At 46.4% G+C, this 14,917-nt stretch overlaps 1 protein-coding gene across 4 annotated transcripts in view; it reads left to right on the top strand.

Annotated features, from left to right (window-relative positions):
• The window catches only part of SLC6A20 (solute carrier family 6 member 20), a 92,436-nt gene that overhangs the window by 35,018 nt on the left and 42,501 nt on the right, over positions 1–14,917 (top strand). For 3 of the 4 annotated variants that reach the window (XM_067754104.1, XM_067754106.1, XM_067754103.1), the window contains exon 1: positions 13,890–14,170. The exons of the other annotated variant lie outside the window; for it this stretch is intronic. In XM_067754104.1, the coding sequence (XP_067610205.1) occupies positions 14,050–14,170 (121 nt within the window). In that variant the 5' untranslated portion in view covers positions 13,890–14,049. Of the gene's footprint in view, positions 1–13,889; positions 14,171–14,917 lie in introns of those variants that run through there. 4 annotated transcript variants of the gene reach the window in all.

The raw sequence follows: 14,917 nt of genomic DNA, 5'->3' as shown, positions 1-14,917 counted from the left end.
CTAAACATCTGAGGTGTGGTCTGGGCTGAAGATACAACGTTGGGAGTTATAAATGAATAAGTGGCTTTTAAACCACAATAAAGAAAGATACAGGGCTTCCCTGGTGGCGCAGTGGTTGAGAGTCCACCTGCCGATGCAGGGGACACGGGTTCGTGCCCCAGTCCGGGAAGATCCCACATGCCGCGGAGCGGCTGGGCCCGTGAGCCATGGCCGCTGAGCCTGTGCGTCCGGAGCCTGTGCTCCGCAACGGGAGAGGCCACAGCAGTGAGAGGCCCACGTACCGAAAAAAAAAAAAAAAAAAAAAACAGAGGTGAGTGTAGGTGAGAAGCCCAATATCACAGATCATGGAGAGAGGAAGAATCAGCAGAGGAGACTGAGCAGTGAATCCAGGAGACAGTGCTGTCCTGGAAGCAAGCTAGGAAAGGTGCCCCAGGAGAAAGGAGTGAGCACCTGGGTCAGAAACAGCTGAGCGGGCAAGGGAAGGAGTCCTGAGAATGGACCGCTCGATTTAGCCACGTCTGGGATCGTTGGTGACCTTGACAAGACAGTTAACTGTAAGAAGCAATGGGAGGAGAGAGACTGAGACAAAGTAGGTATAGACATCTCTTGACGAGTTTTGCTATAAGATAGAGTAGAAAGAAACAGGACAGAAGCCAGAAGGGAAAGTGGGGTCAAGCAAAGGGATTTTTTTCTTGAGATGGAGAAGCAGCAGTGTGTTTTCTTGTATTCCTTCCTACTAGAATGTATGCCTGGGGTCTGGGTTGTCTTGTTTACTGCTGCATCCCCAGTACCTAGAACAGGGCCCTGCACGTAGGGACAATCAATAATTACCTCTAAATAAACTAATGAATCAGACCTGATAAATGAGAAACTCACATTATATGCTAAATAGTGATAAGGGCCAAGGAGATAGAATGAAGCAGGAAAGAGGGTATAACAGCCTGGGGGTGGCAGTTGCTATTTTAGCTGAGCTTATCACTAAGGCCTCATGAGAAGGAGACTTCTGAGCAAAAATATGAGGAAGTAAGGAAATTGGTCATGTCGTATCTGGGAGAATAACATTCAGGCAGAGAAAAGAGCCAGTGCAAAGGCCCCAAGGCAGGACCAATCTGGTACTGTGCCTGGGGTAGTTTGAACAAGGCAAAGTGGTAGGAGAGGAGGGCATAGAAACAGTGAGGGGGTCAGGCCATACAGAGCTTTGTAGGTTACTGCAGGGACTTTGTCTTTCGTGATGAGTGAGATGGGGAGGCCACCTGTGGGTTTGAGCGGAGGAGTGACCTGATTTGATTTATATTTGATAAAACTCAACATCCATACTGAGTAGTGATGTGTGGAATGCTTACCCTTTGATCTTAGAAACACAGTAAAGTCCCCTGCTCTTCCCACTTGTATTCAACGTTGTGCTGGAGCTTCAAACCAAAGCATGAGTCCAGGGAAAAAAAAGTCATTATCTATAGATGGCAGGATTGTGAACATAAAAAATATACAACAATCTGCAGGTAAATTATTCAAATAAAAAGAGAATCTAACACTGCTAGAGATAAAAAGAGTCACTCTATAAAAGTTTTATTTCTCCAGGAAGATGTAACAATTTAAAGTTTGATTGCCTAACAGCTTCAAAATCTATAAAGTAAAAATGGATGCAATTAAAAGGAGAACTAGACAAATCCACAATCATAGTGGAAGATACTAACACCCTTCTCTCAGTGATTGACAGAGCAAGCAGAGAAAAAAAAAATCAGAATATGAAGATAGGAACCATACCAAAGCAAATTTGGCCTAACAGACAAATAAAGCACTGCCCTCAAACTGCTGCATCCACTCTCTCTTTAACCACATAGAGAATATTTGTAAAGATTGGCCACACTATACCTTGTGAGGCAAGTCTGAACAAAGTTCAGTAGACTGAATCGGGACTTTCCTGGTGGCACAGTGATTAAGAATCCACCTGCAAATGCAGGGGACACGGGTTTGATCCCTGGTCCGGGAAGATCCCCCATGCCGCGGAGCAGCTAAGCCCGTGAGTCACAACTACTGAAGCCGGCGCACCTAGAGCCCGTGCTCCGCAACAAGAGAAGCCACTGCAATGAGAAGCCCATGCACCGCAATGAGGAGTAGCCCCCACTCGCCGCAACTAGAGAAAGCCTGTGCGCAGCAATGAAGAGCCAACACAGCCAAAAAAAAAAAAAAATAGACTGAATTACACAGTGTTCTACTGAAAATTCCCATGTGCTATAATCATAAAATTGACTGTCTACAGCAATGAAAATACACAAGTGACAGCTACATACAACATGGATGTGTCCCACAGACAGGATGTTAAACAATAGAAGTAAAACAGAAAAATACATTAGGATTCCATTTCCATAAAGTTCAAAACCAGGCAAAACCAAGCTACATTTTGTAGGGTATGTGGATAAATAGTAAAATCTTAAAGAAAAGCTAAGAAACAGAATAGTGGTGACCTCTGGGCAGGTGGGGCGTTGGAGAACTGCAGAGAGGAGGGGTGGAAAGTGCTCTTGAGCAGTAGACATTATTTCTTCATTTATGCGGTGGCTACATGGGCACTAACAATTATTTGCTACGTTACACACATGTGAATGTACTTTCCTATAGGTATCCTATATAGTCGGAATTTTAAAGTACTGAATAAATGAAAACAAAACATGACAGACCGTGATAAAATGTAATTCTGGGTAGGTTGTATGTTGGGAAATGGAAAACAGAAAGTCAGAAATTTGGGAAGTGTGCCACTCCCTGTGATACAGCAGGGAGTCCATGTAGCAAAATCCCTCCCCAAGGGCCGTGAACTATACCCAGGCAATGTGGCACCTTGGTAAGCAGGGGAAAGATTTCAAGCTCCTCAAGTTCAGGGGGAGAAATTTTTGTTTGCATATACAACAAAATTATCTTTAAGATCTTTTTTCTGTTGGCTCAGTGTATTTTAGAGAAGAAATTTGAAAGGTGGAAAATGCCACGCGACTTCTAAACGAACACTCACTTGGCATCCTGCGTCTGTGCTTTAAATCTACATAGAGCATCCTGCCGTGAAACCAGGTTGAAGAACCAGCATGCTCCTGAAACGCTAACCTTCCTACAGATCCTCTGGGGGTCTTGCTAAAACGTAGGTTCTGACTTAGGAGGCCTGGAGAGGGGCCCAAGAGTCTGCATTTCTCACAGGCTCCCCAGTGGTGCCCATTCTGGGCCAGAGACCACATTTTGCATATCGACAGGTGAAAGAAATCCAGTGTAATTTGAGCTATTGAGCTTGTGAAACGAAGCATGTGCGCTTTCTGGCAGAGTGAGATTCATAGGGCTTCTCCTGTTATGAAATGAGAGAACAGGCACAAAACAGCACAGCAGGACACAGTGAAACTCCTTTGGGGGTCACTAATTGAGACAGCGTGGCCCCAGGCGTACTCTGACCCTTGAAAATATTTTCACAGGGCTCTGTTTTTCTCCACCAGATTATGCCTTCTAGTTGGTCTTGATTGCTTGTTCCCAGCAAAAATATTTGAGGTGAAGAAATAAATTTAGCCAACACCAACACAAAGTACGGAATGGTTCATCGCTGCTCTCAGGCCGGTGTTTTCATAGTATGTGGCTGGATCTTACTAACGCAGGTGATCAGCTGAGTGGTCGTGGTGAGAAGCCACAATGTTTTCCAAATAAGCTTGTTTCTGCATCTGTTCCCTCTGACCTGAAAAATGCCTGTTTGTTCCATTTGGGCCTTTCTAAACAATGCCTACTTGGTGCTCTTTACCCGAATGAGTTCCTTCAGACAACAGAAGGATCCGTTTACAGAAAAGCCTTTCAGGTTGCTTTCTTGAAACAGCTGTCCTTTGGAAGTGGGCGTGTGGACAAAAGGACACAGCATATTAAATTTATTATTTTCTTTAACCTTACTCTGAGTCTCACAAAGCCCTGAGTTTTTACCAGTAAGTAATAGTAAAGTATACAAATTCAAACAGTTATGCTATCGCTTCCCTGGTGGCGCAGTGGTTGAGAGTCCGCCTGTCGATGCAGGGGACACGGGTTCGTGTCCCGGTCCGGGAGGATCCCACATGCCACGGAGCGGCTGGGCCCGTGAGCCATGGCTACTGAGCCTGCGCGTCCGGAACCTGTGCTCCGCAACGGGAGAGGCCACAACAGTGAGAGGCCCGCGTACCGCAAAAAAAAAAAAAAACCATTTATGCTATGATTTCCCTATCATTTTAGGTTAAGTCTTCTTTGCTTTCAAGCCTTAGACTTCTCATTTTCTTTTCTCTCATTTTTAAATCTGCCATCAAAGTAATCTGTGTCCCATTAGTTTTTTCATATCTCACAGCAGAAGCAGCCCTAGAAACAGAGCCACAGCCTGGAGCTGCCACTCCAGTCCCAGCTCTGTGCGGTCACCGGACTTCAGTCCTAGCCAGTGATTCTTCGCCATCCTAGGGGCATTCTGCCTCACTTAGATGTGCCAGATAGTCTAAATTTAGTGGAGAAGGTCAGTATTGTCTCTCATTTTGTGAACGTAAATCGCAAGCTCAGGTTACATACTCATTTTTTTCCCAAAGTCTGTCAGTAACAAATACAATTAATTGCCTAAGTGCATTTACAGTGCTATAGTATGTATCACACATGCCATATAAAGACTAAATTGAACATGTTCTCTGCAAGTTATAAGGAGGAAAAAACGGTGTTAAATGGCCCCCAATGAAACAATCAGGCAAATCCTGAATGTAGGACATTCTGCAATTTAAACAATTAGCCTGGTCTCTTCAGAAAGTCAATTATCATGAAATTTAAAAGGTAGGAAAACTGTCCTAAAAGCAACTCTATTCATAACAACCAAATGCAATATATGAACACTGATTAGATCCTGGAGAGCTATAAAAAGCATTTGGCATCAGCTCCCTGAAATGTTCACTTTGCATACCATCACAGAGTCTAAAGTTATTCACCTCTGTAGAACATTTGAATTCTTATCACTCTTCTAAATTATATGCTATTCTACTTGTCCAGGACCTAAGTTCTACCTTTCTATTTTTTTCAAAATCCCCAAAATGAAACAGTCCTCTGCAGTGAGACCTGTGTCATGGATTAAGCGCTCACCGTGATGTTCTGGAGCCTCATCCTGATGCATCTTGAGATTGATAGAGAGATTTTTTTTTTTTAAATCCTGCATAAGATTGACTGGACTGCATGAATCCATAGTGGAAAATGCTCAGCTCCTAGTACTTTAAGTATGGCTCTGTCTCAGTTTCTTTCTCTTTTCATTCTAGAATTCTAGGTAAGCGTTTATTGCCCTGCATAGCTTGTCTATATATCTTAACTTCTTTTCATATTTTTTACCTATTTATCTCTCTGTGCAGTATTCCAGAAAATTTCTTATGTCTATCTTTGAGTTCATCAAATCTCTCCTCAACTGTGTCTAATCCACTTTTAAACCCATTCATTGGGGTTCTAATTTCAGTTATTTTTCATTTCTAAAAGTTCCATTTGGCTCTTATTCTAATAATCTATCATTTTCCATTCCTTGTTCTCTACTTTTTATTTTCTGCTTTACCGACAATGGAGAGAGGAGTGCAGAAATCTCCATCATGAGAGCAGATACGTCAGTTTCTCCTTGTAGTCTATCACTCTTTGCTTCCTGGTTTTTGAAGCGATTTTACTAATTGTATTAAACTTTCAGAATGTTACATCTTTCTAGTGATAGATGTTCTTTCTATCACTAATAACACTCTTTGGTTTAAAGTCTATTTTGTCTGATGTAATACAGCTCCTCTTAGCTTTCTTTTGGATAACGTTATCCTGCTATATCCTTTTCATCATTTTACTGTAAATATTTCTGTGATCTTGTTTGATTTTTCTCTTGTAAATGGCATGTAAGTGTATGTGTGAATTTTTTTATTCTGGTCTTATAGTCTCTTTCACCTGGTCCATTTAATCCATTTATATTTATTGTAATTAATGATACATTTAGACTAGGTACAATAAAACTACCATACTCAATATTGATGATGTTAAAGACATCCTCACCAATTAAACCAACAAGCCTACACTAACTTTAATACCAGATATTAATTCAATATTGAATATTTCCCAGATCATGTGAACCTGAAATTCATTCTGATCAGTTTCCTTTATATTTTCAAGAGTTTATATAAGCACTTAAATTTCCTTTAAACCAGTTAAATAGAGCTAATTTACAAATTAATTTTGATAATACCACCTGGAGGTAAAGACATCATATCTATAATATACACAGACATACATACATCCACGTGGACACAGATATCTCATAGTTTTCCTGCTTGAATTAAAAGACCTCTTCCCTCACCCCCCTTTTTTTTTTTCAGTCTTAGGAATAAGAGAGGGTCAGATAAGATGAGTTCCTGAGAGCCCTGGTAGAACATTTACATCTCAAAGGCACCCGGAGAAAAAAATAAGTTCCTCGTAGAAAACCAGCATCTTCTAACTGCATATGCAAAAACCAGTTTTGGAATGTCAAAAGAGCCCATTTTGGCCATTTTCATGGTGATTTCCTTCAGTTCTCAAATAGCCAGTTCAGTCTAAACAAACCACAGTAATAGACAATAATACATATCGTTCACTCACCTTCACACTTCCAGATGAACTTACCTGCTCTGAATCAGACTCAAGACCAAATTTAAACTATCAGTTTCTAGGACTGTCTAGATCACATTCAAGTTACCAGGACCCTCTAAATGGTCAAAACCAGGGCCCTCTAACAAGGGTCAATACCAGGAATGTCTCTGAGGATGATTAATCCTTTCACTTTCTTCCTCTCCTACAGGTAGAGTTTCCCCCAAAACCAGGACCCCTTAATGAGGGTCAAAACCAGGGAGAGAAAACAGGATTTGGACATAATGTACCAAGACACTCATGCACACACCCAAGATAAAAGCCAAACCAATTCCAAAAGGCTTACATTGATAGAATATCATAAAAGCCTATACATAAGCAATTTCATCCCATTTTCCTTCCCTTTTACAAAACAGTTCTAATTGAAAGATGGTGTTATAATCTAAAGCACCATTGAGGGGCCATTGTTCTCCAGATCCCAGGGAGTACTGGGGCCAAGCAGTATTACAATAAAATATCATTTTTTCCTTCATGGGAGCATAGCTGAAGATCTCCCAGTTTTGCAAAATACACCCTAGGGTGTTGTGGTCTGAATGCAGGTTGGAAAAGAATTTCCAGACATAAGGCAGAATGTAAAGAAGATAGAATTTATTAGAGGGAAGGGTTGCTGCCAGAACAGCGGGCAGACTTCCTAGTAGTCTGGGAGAGTCAAGACTGAACATGTGCTATTGATCAGTTTTTATAGCCAGAAAACAAAGGAATGGTCCAAGTGAAAATTTCGTTTGCTGATTGGTCGAGGCACATATACCTTCCTTCTATAGGGTGGGAGTAGGACAGGGCAGATGCCTTTCCTTATTTGGGTCAGGTCCCGTTACCCAGGTGGGTGTCACCCAGGTGGGCTCAGGAATTTCATAACCATCACAACATGGTGGGGAGGGCGATTAAGAGTCTGGTAGGGGGTGTGATGCTGACACTTTTTCAGGCAGGGTTGTCCTTTGTCCTTGAAGCACCATTGTCCTTGGAGCACCACATATGGGACTACAAGGTGGAATAGAGTTATGGTTTCCCATTATTCTTTCACACGGCTGGTATTACTAGAAACAGGCAGATCAGTATCTGATGGCCTCTCAGGGTTGCAGTTCCCTAGCACAAGAATGGAAGGTTTCCTACTTGCCATTCCAGATGAGGGCGCAGGCAAGCCTTGGTCTAACAGGGAGTTTCCCAATTACCACTCAGGTGGTACCTGATGGCCTAGGAACTCCTCAACCCAGAATGGAAAATCCAATTAAAGCAGTACTCCACCCAAAACCAGATGATCAAGTCCTATGCCTTTCCCTCCCAAAAAAGGGAAATTCCAATCAAGGCAACCCAGTAGGGAAGAATATCCTGATGTCCCACACAAGGTTCTGGCACTTGCCAGAGGTGTCTAAGAGACCAGGACCAGAGCCTTGTTTCCTTCACCGTAGAACCAAAAGCACCATGGGTCAGCAATGCCTGGTCAGCAGCAAGTTCTAGGGTTTGCCCCTGAGACGAAGGTGCTCAGGCAGCTGCTGGACAGAATCTGAGTGTCACCACCAGCCAGGGGACAATGTGCCATGGGCAAGATACCCACTTGGGACAGCTGTCATTTCATGGTTGCCAAAACTTTAACTGAACTGAACTTGGGTCTGCTCACCTGCTGCACAACAAACCCAATCTACTGACACCAGGTTGTGGTGAAGGAAAGTACAGCATTTATTTGCAGAGCACCAAGCAAGGAGAACAGGCAGCTCATGCTCAAAAGACCCTAACTTTCCGATGGCTTTCAGGGAAGGGTTTCTAAAGGCAGTGTTTGGGGTGAGGGCTGCAGGGTGCAAGACTTTCTTCTGATTGGTTGGTGTTGAGGTAACAGGTTGGTGTTTCAGGAATCTTAATTATCAACCCTCCCTCTGGTCCCAGTCTGGGGTCTTGGAGTCAGCATGTAGTCCTCCACCTGGGCGGGTGTCTTAGTTTCTGCATAAAAACTCAAAGATATGCGTCAGACTGTTATGTGTGTCTCTTGAGGGGAAACTAAGACTGTTTTATCACTGAACTAATTGGTTTTCCTACGGAACCATTTGTTTTCTCTTTGTTTCTGCATGCCCTCACTTCCCTAATTAGTAACTGCTTAAGTCTGCTCTTTGGAACTCAGGGAAGGCCTAGGAGACTAAAGCCTTTTTCTACAAACAAGAAACGGGGACACAGAGGAACTTCTGTACCCAGGAAGGCTTCAGAGGGTCCTGCTCAGTTTCACTGTCTCCTCAGCACCACACACACACACACACACACACACACACACAGGCATGTATGCACCCACATATGTACACATGCAGGCACACACAAATACATGCACATACATATGTGCACACACTCAGCCCCGGAGCAGGGGCTCCCCCAGGCTCTTGGGAGGGCCCTCATCTTCACCACCTGAGCTAGACCAGTCCCCACAGCAGCTTCAGTGTTCTTCTGCAGAACCTCCTCCTGGCGGCTTCCACACGCCTATTTGCACTGTGTGTGTCTCTGTGCTCCCCATGGGAGAGTGAGCAGGTGCCTTGGAGAGCAGGGAAGGGAGGGCCATGTTCAGAGGTTTTACCTCAAGTCCCCAAGCTGGCTCCTGGCACACAGTAGTAGGTGGGCAATAAAGACTTGAAATGTCTGAAGAAACCTTCTGCAACATGGACGTCTCGGGGTCTTGGATGCTATGGAATTTATACTGAAGTGCTCAGATTCTGCAGCAGGCTTCTCCTCTATCAGCTAACTTCAGTGAGACTCAACCGTGCTCCTGGCGCTAGGGAAAAAAGGATGACTTAGACGTGATACCAGCCACAGCCCAGAGGGGACATGTATCTTACACTTTTCCTGACAAGGCAGCACTGAAAGTGTTAGAAGCCAGATGTACACCCAGGCTTGAGGGCAGGGGAGAGGGAGTGATATATTCTGGCTGGGGATAGAGGTGCTGGGGCTTCTTAAATAGGGTAATGTTCCATCTGGGTCGAGAAGAATGGACAGGCTTTTCCTGGGTGAAGAAGGGAGAAGGTGTTCCTGGCTGAGGGAACTGCCCAGAAGTATAAAAATGCACAGCGTTTTCCGGGAGGTGAAAAGTCTAGCTTCTCCTGGAACCTAGGCAAGCAAGGGGCAAATTCCTCAGGGCCCAACTTTTTAAAATTCCTAGAGCCTTCCAGACCAGGCTGAGGAGTTTGGACTTTATCTTGTGGGGAACTGGGAGCCACTGAAAGGGGATTAAGTAACAGCAGGATCACTAGGGTGAGCACGTACTGAAAGCTGTGTGGCGATAGCTGGTGGGTGAGAAACTGGAACGCTGGCGCGGGGCCATGACCCACACCCACACAGCTGAGTCGGGGCCATCCCCACTTTCTCCACCCTCTTCCCTAAATTAGATGACTCGGGCAGGCTGGCCTATCCTTCGGGGAGTGTGTCCTGCGTGACGTGGCACAGTGAGACTAGACAGGCCAGTCCACGGGAAGATTTCTTCCTCACTGCTAGTGGAGGCCCCCGGGGAGCACTTGGGGTGGGGCTTAGCTAAGCCGAAAACCCTGCTGCCCTTGGGCCCCTGACCACTGAGAGCTGAACTCGCTCCCCTCGCCCCTGACACACAGAAGTTGCTTCCCCAGCCCTGGGTCCCTGTAGAGTGCTGGGCCAGCACCTACAGGCTGGTGAGTGCCACCTGGTACATTTTCAGGAATTTTGTGACTTGATTGCTAAACACAGCCTTTTTTTTTTTTTTTTTTAAGAATTCTTTTCTTTTTCGTGTTTTTTTTTTAAATTTATTTTATTTTTGGCTGCATTGTGTTTTCGTTGCTGTGCACAGGCTTTCTCTAGTTGTGGCAAGCGGGGGCCTACTCTTCGTTGGGGTGTGCGGGCATCTCACTGCAGTGGCTTCTCGTTGCGGAGCGTGAGCTCCAGGCGCATGGGCTTCAGTAGTTGCAGCACGAGAGCTCAGTAGTTGTGGCTCGTGGGCTTTAGAGCACAGGCTCAGTAGTTATGGCGCACGGTCTTAGTTGCTCCGCGGCATGTGGGATCTTCCCAGACCAGGGCCCGAACCCGCATCCCCTGCATTGGCAGGCAGATTCTTAACCACTGTGCCACCAGGGAAGTCCCGTAAACACAGCCATTATTAAAAATTAAGTTATATGAACTAACAAATTATTTAAAACAAAGGTAGTCAATACTCAAAGCCCACCACTTCCTAATTATTTTCTACACTATTAGCTCTGTTCTTGAGGTTATCTGTATCATTGCATATGTGTGGTGGAGGTTCTGTTTAACGGTGAGCTACTGCAGTTCTCTCCCAACTCCATGTTCAGTGACACCATGTTGGTAGCTTGGAATCGGCTGTGGTGGGAATATTTACACCATAGAAATTGGTAAACCTACATATCAGAGCTCTTGCCGCAGAGAGCCAGTTGTTAGCCATCTGCCAGCCCACCACCACTAACGTCCACCCCCCTGCTTTGCTGGCTCCCTGGGCAAGCACACCCACCCAGGCCTGTTCTGTCCTCTGCTAGCAGCCACAGCAGCACAATGGGTCTTGTCAGGTTAGAGTCTTGTCAGATGGGGTTCAGGAAAGTGTGGGGATGTTATCAGGAGGCCTGAGGTGTTACTTAGTCCTGTTACAGGGATGCCTCCTTGTGCTACCCACAGCCCTACCCAGGGCCTCACAGCATGAACAGGCTCCCAGGGAGTCTGCCAGTGTGACTGGACAGAGGTGCTGGCCTGATCCCTGGGGGAGGGAATCGAAGAGGGGCCTTGCTAATGTCAAACCAACAAACACCAAGCCACCTCCTCTTCCAGGTAACAGGCTGGGCATCTCTCCAAGGTGCCCAGTGTCTGAAATGCGGCCACATAGCCAGGTACTGTCTAGGGAAAAGTCATTTATGAGAACAAGAACATGCCAGGCGGATGGCTAGAGGCAGCAACATGCCTTCTTTACTATTTGACAGCATTAAAAGGCAGCCCTCTCTGTGGGTCTCTGAGACTTATTTTGCCACAAATTTTAATTATCAGGAATATCATCATGACCTTGGAGTTGGTAAGGGAGGGATCTCGTAAAATGACATTAAAAAAAAAAACTAAAGGAGAAGACTAAGGTGAAAGATTGGTAAATTGGGACTTTATTAAAATTAAGAACGTCTGTTCATCAAAAGACACCACTGATAAAATAAAAAGGCAACTCACAGACTGAGAGAAGAAATCTGTAATACATAAAACTGACAAAGGACCCACATTCAGAATATATAAAGAACTATACAGACAAGCCATTTAAAAGCTGGCAAAAGACTTGAACAGGCACTCCATGAAAGAGGATATGCAAATGACCCAATCCGCCTATGGAAAGGTCTGCAGCCTTATTAGCATTAGGGAAATTAAGATTAATAGCCACAGCGAACTATCACTACACACCCACAAGACCGGGTGGAACTTTGAAAACAATGACAAGCGTTGGTGAGGACGCACAGCGACTGAAACCCTCGGGAGCGTAACCTGGTACTACCTCTCTGGAAACAGTTTGGCAATGGCTACTAAAGGTGCACACATACCTACCTGATGGCCCGGAGTTCCCAGCAATGAGTGGATTCATGCACCTAAGGACACGTACTAGGATGTTCAGTAACGCTTTATTCATCACAGTCCCAAACTGGAGGCAACACAAACGTCCCTCAGCCATGAACTCGAGTATGTTCACACCTCAGAACCCTAGGGGGCAGGGATAAAGGACATCATACACTGCACACCAGAATGTGAGTAAATCCCACCGAGGAAGCCAGGCAGCAAAGAGCACATACTGCATGAGTTCAGTTTTGTAGAGGTCAGAGCAGCTGAAACTGACCTCTGGGATAGAAACCAGGATAGTGGGTTCCTCTGGGGAGGAGGTGAGGGGTAAACAAAAACACTGCCTAGAATTCGAAGTCTCAAAATCAAAATCGTCTCCCCTGCTGCATTGAGAACTTTTTCTCCTGTGCTTGTTGGAGGTAGGAAGGTCGAGGACAGGTGGTATGTCTGAGGAGCCCCTATCTTCCTCAGCACAGCCCGCTTTCTCCTGTGCCGCTAGCCAGGCAGGAACTCCTGGGACAGTCCAACCAGGGGTTGAGCCACAGTGGTGATTTCATTTTGGCATCAACTAAGATTCCCGCTGGCACCTCTGCTTTTCATCTCCTTTTAATTTTACTTATTTATCAAGTATTTTCTTAGCTCTTACTCTGTACCAGGTGCACTGTTCAAAGTATGTCATTAGTGTGTTATTCATTCAGCCTGTAGTAATGACTTCTTTGTTGAGCACTTAGTATGTGCCCGATAGTAAGCTAAATTCTCAATTAATTCTCACATGAACTCATGGAAGGGGAAAATATTTGTTCCCATTATAGATAAGGAAACAGAGGCTCAGAGAGGTTAAATGACTTGTACAAGGTCACACAGCCAAGTTGGTGGCAGAACTGAGATTCAAAGCCAGATCCTGCTTCACTCCCAAATCACCTGACTTAGTCGTTTCTAGCGACCTCCTTAAACCAAATCACCTGAGAGGCTGGTAGAACTATGAGGTTCCTTAGCCCCCACCTGCTCGAGCCTAGTGAACCAGAATCTCTGGCCCCAAGAGTAGAATCTCCCACAGTGGTTGTTCGAAACCTGATTCCTGGCCCCATCCTGCACTACAGAGCCAGACTCCCGGCCCTGCACACAGTAGGCACACACAACCTGTCTGTGAATGGAAGGAGATGGCTGCCTGGATCACTTCTCTTCCGCTGGAGAGGTGGGGGGAGTCCCTTGCTTCCTTCTGGTCTCTGGGTAAGTGTAAGTCCCCTCCTCTGGGAAGCCCTCCTTGACCACCCCAGCCTACCCCCCCGCCCCCAGAACTGCTAACCCCTTTGCCTTAGTTGCCTTCCTTGCCTCTCTCTGTCTTAAATATGGACTAGGGTAAACCATATGGAATTATCCTTTCTGTAGGTCAAAACTAGTTGAAAATGGGCTATTTCATCCAGTTCATTTAAGCAGTTCCCTTTACCAGAATGTTAGCTCCGGGAGGGCTGGGGATGTTTGTGGTGTTCACAGCCCTGTCTCAGACAAAGCCTGGCACACAGTAGGCACTCTGTAAATGCTGGGTAGGTGCTCGAGGGAACCTGACCACTCCCAGGAGCTCCACAGCCGACGCACCAGACCCCACGTCGAGCTGGAGGGGCCCGGGCGCCATCCTGTACGGCGCAATCTCGGGTGCCTTCCCGGCCGCGGCGGCCCGGCGGCGGGGTGGGGCTCGCCGTCATCCATTTACCAGCCTCGCCCCTCCGACGCGAGCGCCGTTAATGAGATTAGCAATTAAAAAGCGGGCGAGCCGCCGCTGTAGAGGCGCGGGGCCATCCCCAGGCCGAGCCGGGCGGGACGGCGCTCCTGGCGGCCGCGCACCGAGCGCACCGCGCGCCGAGCTCCGGGGCCATGGACGAAGCGCGGCCGCTGTGGGCCACCCCGCTGCAGTTCGTGTTCGCCTGCATCTCGTACGCCGTGGGCCTGGGCAACGTGTGGCGCTTCCCCTACCTGTGCCAGATGTACGGCGGAGGTGAGTGCCGGCGCCCGGGCTGCGCAGTCCCCTCAAGACCCCGCGGTGTCGCCTTCTGTGCCTAGTGGCCTGGGGGTGCACGCTGGGGTTAGCCCCATATTGCGTGCCAGTAAACTGAGGCTCAGAGAACGAAGTGATTTGCCCAGAGTCACAGAGGCGGGAATCGGACCTAGGACATCTCAGTCCACAGCTGAAGCTCTTATCCAGAGCGCCTTCTCGAGCCCTCTGCAGCCCCGACCCCATCCCCGGGGCGGCCAAGCCCCCCAGCACGCCCTTGTCACCCTTGTTGGAGGCTGCGGCTCTGTGAGCAGTAGGAGGCACGGGGTGGGGGGTACACTATTTTCCTCCCTCGGGAGAAGAGATGGCAGGGGTCTGACAGCAGGAAATTGTCTTGTTCAACAGAAACTCATTATACAACTTTCAGATCAGAAACATTCCTGGCAGCATGATTTGAAACTCAGGATAAAAGGATTTTGAGCTATTTCTTTAAATTTTTTATCACAAGATTGATTTGGTTTTGGGACCACAGTAGGCAGGAAGGCTAATCACTCTATTGCAGTGTTGTTCGTTTGTTTTTTTACAAATTTTTCCTCTGAAGCGTCACAGTGCGCTCACTAGACAGCAACGCACCCACACAGCATTCGCATACCTTCCAGGGAGCTGGAGACGCCTTCTGTGACATGCCAGAGAACCTCAGTGAGGGTCAAGTGCCTTTTTGGAAGGCAAGGTGGCAATAGAGATTGAAGT

This window comes from Pseudorca crassidens, chromosome 10 (assembly GCF_039906515.1).
Source record: "Pseudorca crassidens isolate mPseCra1 chromosome 10, mPseCra1.hap1, whole genome shotgun sequence".
Taxonomy (NCBI): Eukaryota; Metazoa; Chordata; class Mammalia; order Artiodactyla; family Delphinidae; genus Pseudorca; species Pseudorca crassidens.
Note: the sequence above shows the minus strand (reverse complement) of the source record. Positions and strands in the feature narration are given on the sequence as shown.